This window comes from Gymnoscopelus microlampas (assembly GCF_963454915.1).
Source record: "Gymnoscopelus microlampas genome assembly, chromosome: 10".
NCBI classification, from domain to species: Eukaryota; Metazoa; Chordata; class Actinopteri; order Myctophiformes; family Myctophidae; genus Gymnoscopelus; species Gymnoscopelus microlampas.
In genome coordinates, this window is record NC_139947.1 from 41,300,561 (window position 1) to 41,308,060 (window position 7,500).

Consider the following 7,500-nt stretch of genomic DNA (forward strand, 5'->3'; position numbering starts at 1 on the left):
CCCAACGCTTCCCAATGCATTCTGTGTAGGATAATAAGTATGTGCGCGTGTGTGTGTGTGTCGCAGATAGATGAAGGGATGGACGTGTTGATAACAGGACCTAATGGATGTGGGAAAAGTTCTCTGTTCAGGATCCTCAGTGGTCTGTGGCCGATCTACTCTGGAGTCTTACACAGACCTCCACCTACATACATGTTCTACATACCCCAGAGGTACTACTACTACTATTACTACAGCTATTACTACTTCTAGTGATATTATTACTACTATTACTACATTGACATAATAAGAATATAGCTGCAGGCAGCAATTCCCTGGGTCCAAGCAGTCTGGAAACATTGGGGTAATTGAATCTGTATCTGTGCACCAAATTTGGTTAAGATAGCACAAATGGTTCATGGGTTTGTATATAGGCACCACCCACAAACTTTGGCAGTCAATTATAGCAAAACAGTATCAGAGGACCACATATGGTCAGGTCAAATTTCAGGACACATTTCTAAATGGCAGAAATGGACCCCAATATGTGCATTAGATTCAGCATGGAGAACGTTGTTTCCCCTCTGGGATCACAATTAATTCTCTTTATTTTCTACCAACTACCAAGTTTGGCAACTGCAGCTCTTACAGTTTCTGAGACGCACATACGTTTAGGGCAGAACAATAAGTTAATAAATAATAATGTTTGTCTGTGTTGCAGACCCTACATGTCAGTAGGTTCTCTGCGTGATCAGGTGATTTATCCTGACTCTTTAGAGGAGATGCACCTCAGAGGAATCACTGACTCCCATCTAGAACACATCCTACGCACTGTACACCTACTCTATATACTGGATAGAGAAGAAGGTAGGACAACAGTACTGTACCGTGTATATACTGGACAGATAAGAAGGTACGGCTACAGACATGTACTGTATATACTGCATAGACGATGTAGGACTACTGTTTATTCTGGACTATGGTAAGACTACGGTATACTGTAGAAAAAGATAGGACTGTGATTTAAACTGGAGAGAGAAAGAGGTAGGACTACACTATATGAGAGAGGGAGAGGGAGAGAGAGAGGTTGAACTTGGACTATGTAAATACTTGACAAAGATTTAGGAACTGCTATATGGTGGACAGAGAAAGTGGTACAGTAGGACTACTAGTGAACAGAGAATAAGGCAGAACCACTGTATATTCTGGACCTACCAACTGTACATGAGAGAGGGAGGTTAGAGAAGGAGGAGGAGAGAGAAAAGAAGAGAGGAATGGTGAATGGGTTTGATGTCATATCTCTCTCCATTTATCAATATATATATTGTGTGTGTGTGTGTGTGTGTGTGTGTGTGTGTGTGTGTGTGTGTGTGTGTGTGTGTGTGTGTGCGCACACATGCAGGTTGGGATTCAGTTAGTGACTGGAAGGATGTTTTGTCTGGAGGAGAGAAACAGAGGATGGGAATGGCTCGCATGTTCTATCACAGGTACCTGTCTGTATGTCTGTGCATTTTCTGTTGCTTTCTTATTTGATCCATTGATCTACCTTTGTTTACTTTATTCCAATGTTAAACATACATGGGATTGATCACCATATTTAATCATTTAATCATAATTGTGTACAGTAGAGTAAATTATCACCGGCATTTGTTGTTGCCTAAGCTTATCCAACAGAGGGTCGGAGGCAAACAATGATTACTGGGTGAATTTCATTTATTTATTTACAAAGACAATTAAACAGCATTGGGACTTGCTATTTTCCATGCTCTTCCCAGTGGTTCCCAAAACTTTTAGCTCGAGACCCAAAAGAGAAATTGTATCTCTGTCTCCCTGGGACCCAAACTAGTGAAAATAGCTCACAACACCTGAGCTTGTAGATCTGCTATTTTCAGTACTTCTTAAGAGTATTTTCCTTTTTGTTTTGTTTTTAACTTAAGAAGATTTTTAAAAAGATTTTAAAAGATAATCAAAAACCAAATGGAGGAAGCCAAAAATAAAGGGGTATTTACTTGCAACCCATAAAAAGTTGTTCGCGACCCACATATGGGTCCTGACCCACTGTTTGGGAAACAGTGCTCTACCCTGTGTACTTCACTACTCCATGAAAAATGCAACACCTGCAGCTGTGTGACCATAAAGCTTGTGTAAGCCACTCCAAGCCATTATCTTACAATTTTTTGCCAGTGTCTGTCAAGTCTTCATTTCTCTTAACAGTGTTTTCAAGTCACTCTCCTTCACTCTCTCTTAGACCGAGGTTTGCTCTGTTAGATGAATGTACCAGTGCTGTCAGCATCGACGTGGAAGGAAAGATCTACCAGGCTGCAAAGGATGCAGGGATATCTCTGCTGTCAATCACACACAGACCCTCCCTATGGTCAGAACACACACTACATACATACTGTACGAACTGAACACACTAAACACATACTGGAACACACCATACACATGCAAGCTGCACACACTAGACTAGACACACTATCAACACACAAACACATGCTGACGAATGTTGTTGCATAATATTGCATGAATAAATGTAATGTCACCAAGCACATTAAACTGTTAAGAGTGACTTTAGACAGTGCTACAGACAAGACTGTGTAACACTGTAATACCACAGAGTGGCCAGTAGGAGTCAGTAGAGATGCACCTGCCTGTGGTTGTATTGTTCCCTGAGCCAGCCACACCCTGTACTACTACAGTACCACTACTACTAGTACTGTTACTATATTAGTGACACTACTACTAGTCCATTGGCTCAATGGTTAACTTTAAGTCCTCACTAAAGAGCTGGCTGAACAGCAGCTGGACCTGATTTTAAATGTATTATAACATTTAGATTACAGAAATGTATTTCATATTACCTTTAATATATAGCATTTATTTTCCTTGTATTTATCCCCTCCGCTCCATCTACCTGTCTCTTTATCTATCTGTCTGTCTGTCTGTCTGTCTGTCTGTCTGTCTGTCTGTCTGTCTGTCTGTCTGTCTGTCTGTCTGTCTGTCTGTCTGTCTGTCTGACTGTCTCTCTAGGAAGTATCACTCTCACCTGCTCCAGTTTGATGGAGAGGGAGGTTGGAGCTTCGAACCACTGGATGCCTCCACCCGTCTGTCTCTACAGGTACCTGTTTGTGTTTGCCTAATTTATGCTCTGTCGCACGATGGTGTCGCGTGCAGAGAGCGGCCAAGAATAGCAGACCTACAAGCCCACAACGCTCCACATCCGCAACGTGTTGTGAGCTTGTAGGTCTGCCTATCTCGGCACGAGACACCGTCGTGTGACCTGTCTGCCTGCCTGCATGTATGAAAAAAAGAACAGATTTTATGAACAACAAACTTTAACACAGGAATATTACATTTATAACTCAATTTCCTCCTCCCTGCCCCATTTACAGTGTGTAACCTCTCTCTGTCTGTGTTTCACACACACGTGCACACGCACACGCACACGCACGCACACGCACACGCACACGCACACGCACACGCACACGCACACGCACACACACACACACACACACACACACACACACACACACACACACACACTGATTGCATTCTTGTACTGTAATATATCCTGCGGTACAAAATTACGGGAAGCGCACACTCGGCAACACTTTGTCATAATATTCAGTTTTCCATGAAAAACCACATAGGCCTGTCTAATTGTGTGTCTAATTGTCTGTCTCTCTACATGTCTGTCCCTTAGGAGGAGAAACAGCGCTTGGAGAGCCAGTTGTCAGGAATTCCCAAGATGCAACAGAGGCTGAGCGAGCTTTGCTCTTTACTGGGAGAGAGAGAGAAAGAGGAAGATAGAGGGGAAGAGTGAGAGAGAGAGAGGCTGGGGGCGGGGGGGGGAGGGTGGGGGGGTGGAAGGAGACATAGAGATCCCACAATTTAATTTAACAGAAAGTGTAAGACTGTGTTGGTTTGTGTTGCCAGGTATTGCTGGTTTACAAAATGTCATTACCTCCGCCAAGGCAGTGTTTACACCCCCATCTGTCTGTCTGTCTGTCTGTCTGTCTGTCTGTCTGTCTGTCTGTCTGTCTGTCTGTCTGTCTATCTGTCTGTCCATTAACAGGGTCTCCCATGAACAGATTTGCACAAAACTTGGGAGAACCACTTTCAACGTGGTGTCCCTATTTTGGGCATAAGTGAACATTTTAAACAGTTTAAATGTCAAATACATGTGCTTGTAGATCAGGTATTTTCACTATTTCTTGTGCAAGGGAGTAGGGCTTAAGTGTTTAGGTTTTCATGGCCAATTGGCCAAAAGGGGGTAGGTAGTGAGTGTGGCCAGTCCCACCCCCTGTCATAGACAAGGTCTGTGCTCCGCTGCGCACATTTTCAGAATGTCAAGGTCCTTTGCATTTCAAGCATTAATTTGATCTGATCTTCATTCAGATTAATTTGATCTGATCTTAATTCAAATCGATCTTATCTTCAGTCAGAGTAATCTGATATTTGATATGATCTTCATTCATATAAATTTTAAATCTGAAGTCAGTAGTGTTAGTTGATAGATGGACTGTCTGACTGTTTAGGTAAATACAATACCTATATATAATAATATTTTGTTAATATATTATAATAATATAAGTATATTTTATATGCATATTCTATGTCTAGTAACTCATTTTCATTCCATATTAAATCAGAAGTATGAGCGCTAGATACAATGATCGGATGGAGCGTGACGTTTACATGCTCCACAGTGAATAATCAAAAAGGTTTCTTATACAGTATGCACAAAATTCCAAATCCTGTACTCTGTCACAGGCAGATCTGAGAAAGATGGACCTGCCTGCATTGAGCGCTTGGCACCCATTACTGGTTTACTGCTGTGCTTTCTCAAGCGAGTCGTGGTCGTCTCATACACTATGGAGCAGTGCTGTGTGCAGTGCCTTACCCACAGGAGCACAATAAATAGGGCAAACGTGAGCATTTAACCACATGAACCCTAACCCGTTCAAATTATTTGTGGAATAAAAGGCTCATTGCACATGTTTATTTGGTGAATATGAGACATGTATATATGTTGCTGTCATGGTTTATCAAATATTATTTTAGTTAAAGCTGCATTATGAGATATCATTGAAACAATGCTACCGACCACTATCCGCATGCACTGAATGTTCTAAAGTCGTGGTTCTCAAAGTGGGGTCTGGGGACCCCAGTGGTCCTTGAGGAGTTACAGGTCTGTAACTCCAAGAGTGTACAAATGAAACCAAGTGGGTCCATATGGTTCCATTTGTAAACTGAGTTAAATGAACCCTGAGGATTTTACAGTGTAGATTGGGGTCCTAGAATTAAAATTCACGTCAAACTGGGGGGTCCTTGAAATTAAAATGTTTGAGAGCCACTGTTCTCAATCATGTTGTCACAATCCATCCTGACTCTAAGCTCCACCTAAGGCTGTTCAGACACCATGGCACCTCACCCCGACCTGTGCCCAACCCATACCCAATCTGCACTCTTATGTTGTTATTCAGCATAAGATGACCAGTAGTAGAAGCTTGTGGTCTCTTTGGCTGCCATAGTTTGTTGGGAGTGTGTGAGGTTTTTTGATAGATAACGAGGAGTCAGGAGGAGGTGCTGCAGGGGAGGAAGAGATTTGTCTTGTTATACTCTGAAATACATCAGGTTGTTATAATTGACCTCGTTTGTCAGTAGTGGCTGTGTGTTGCACTATGCAGCTTTAATATCATGCATGGTGTTATTAGTCTTCCATAAACTGTTTTATTATAGAGATGATGATTTTGACAAATTAAAAATATTGAAAATGTTGCGTGTTCGTTTCTGTGTGTGTGTGTTGTCTGTTATAGCGCCACCAGCAGGGCTAATTTAGCAAAACACATTTTTTGGAACAAAATGCCTCAAATCATTGCCGAGAAAGGCCTACTGTATGAAGAAATGGCAGCCTTTTCACATTGGCCTATCATAGTGCCACAAGGAGGCCACAATAACCTACCTGACCTGGCGGAGACCTACTTTTTTTTAGTTATAATTGTATAGATTTGTTTTATAAGTATTACAAAATGCATTTGAAATTAACAAAAAAAGGTATATTGAATAATAATTGTAAATATCCCTTTATTATTACAATTGATGTGACTATCATATATGGCCTATTTGAGTGATGGGGTTTAGTATACTACTGGTTATAGTGAAGATAAGCAATGGAGCCTCCTGAGTGAGTGTGGAAACGTAATGACGCTCTCCATCATCAAAGTTGCCTGCCCTTGACTTAGATGGTTTGTAAAATTAATATTATACTGTAGGAAAATGAAGGTAATGAAGATTATTATTATTATTATTATTATTTTAATAATGGGACTCAAGTCTACACTGTAAAATCTTTGGCTATTATTTTAGAAAATTCTTTTTTAAATATAATTTTGAAAAAACTTTAAACATTCTGTTCTGGGGGTCCCTGTCACAAAATCCTTTCAGATGGGGGTCTGCGGCCAAATACCTCAATTTGGGGGTCCTTGACATGACATTTTTTGAGAACCACTGGCCTACCCTTTACTCCTCCGTTGCTGCTCAGTTTTCCTCTCATTTCTTTCCTCCTTTCTCTATCATTTCTTTCCTCCTCTCCCCCCCCCCCCCCTCTCCCTCTCTCTCTCTCTCTCTCTCTCTCTCTCTCTCTCTCTCTCTCTCTCTCTCTCTCTCCGCCCCACGTGTTTACCGGCGGAGAGAGGACCCGCCCAGTGAGTGTCTCCAGCCTGCAGGCGGAGGGAGGTCGGTGCTTCTGTCGCTTCAATGTGAAATGAATTAAAGAGAAGAGAGACTGAAGCTAAAGAAGAAACCTGCTGCTGGGAGAAGAACCCACGGAGACCAGGCAGGCACACAACCAACACACAGACTGACATAGATAGAGAGAGGTAAGAATTGTCTTCGTATCTTAAAAACCTCGTGTGTTTCATGGTGAAAACATTTGACAGCAGCAGGCTTGACTGGTTGGTGTTGCTCTTCAAAGTCGCTCAGAAAAACGGGAAATCCTCCCAAGTACAGCGTGTGTGTGTGTGTGTGTGTGTGTGTGTGTGTGTGTGTGTGTGTGTGTGAGCGCGACCTGCTGTGGATGAAGAAAGTGACGTGTGTGTTTAATATGTGAACAACATACCAACTAAGGAGTTGTGCTGTTGTTGTTGTTGTTGTTGTTGTTGTTGTTGTTGTTGTTGTTGTTGTTGTTGTTGTTGTTGGGTAGTTTTTTTTATTTAGGAACACGTTTGTCAGAAGTTTAGTGTACTCCAGACTTCATTCTGTTCTGTCCAGGCACGGCTCGGCACTTGCTTCAGCCGCATACTAAATAGTTGACATTCCAACAGGCACGCACGCACGCACGAGCGCGCGATGCTAGAGGTGTTCGTTCTTTCGAGTTTTTATTTTTATTTTAATTTGTTATAGATAGATAGATAGATAGATATTAGAGCTACAGTTAAGTTAACTAAAGTTCATTAAAGTTCAACTAGAACTAGAACATTCAATAGCTTTTAATTGGAGATCCAGAATAAGTAATAATTC

At 41.7% G+C, this 7,500-nt stretch overlaps 2 protein-coding genes across 2 annotated transcripts in view; both read left to right on the top strand.

Annotated features, from left to right (window-relative positions):
* abcd1 (ATP-binding cassette, sub-family D (ALD), member 1) overlaps positions 1 to 5,755 on the top strand; it is a 14,032-nt gene extending 8,277 nt beyond the window's left edge. Inside the window, exons 11-16 of the mRNA XM_084069650.1 lie at positions 67 to 212; positions 701 to 846; positions 1,382 to 1,466; positions 2,228 to 2,353; positions 3,010 to 3,097; positions 3,683 to 5,755. Of these exons, the coding sequence (XP_083925776.1) occupies positions 67 to 212; positions 701 to 846; positions 1,382 to 1,466; positions 2,228 to 2,353; positions 3,010 to 3,097; positions 3,683 to 3,802 (711 nt within the window). The 3' untranslated portion in view covers positions 3,803 to 5,755. The remainder of the gene's footprint in view (positions 1 to 66; positions 213 to 700; positions 847 to 1,381; positions 1,467 to 2,227; positions 2,354 to 3,009; positions 3,098 to 3,682) is intronic.
* A 979-nt stretch (positions 5,756 to 6,734) lies between these two features.
* plxnb3 (plexin B3) overlaps positions 6,735 to 7,500 on the top strand; it is a 105,434-nt gene continuing 104,668 nt past the window's right edge. The window contains exon 1 of the mRNA XM_084069279.1: positions 6,735 to 6,860. The gene's annotated coding sequence lies outside the window, so the exon portion shown is untranslated. The remainder of the gene's footprint in view (positions 6,861 to 7,500) is intronic.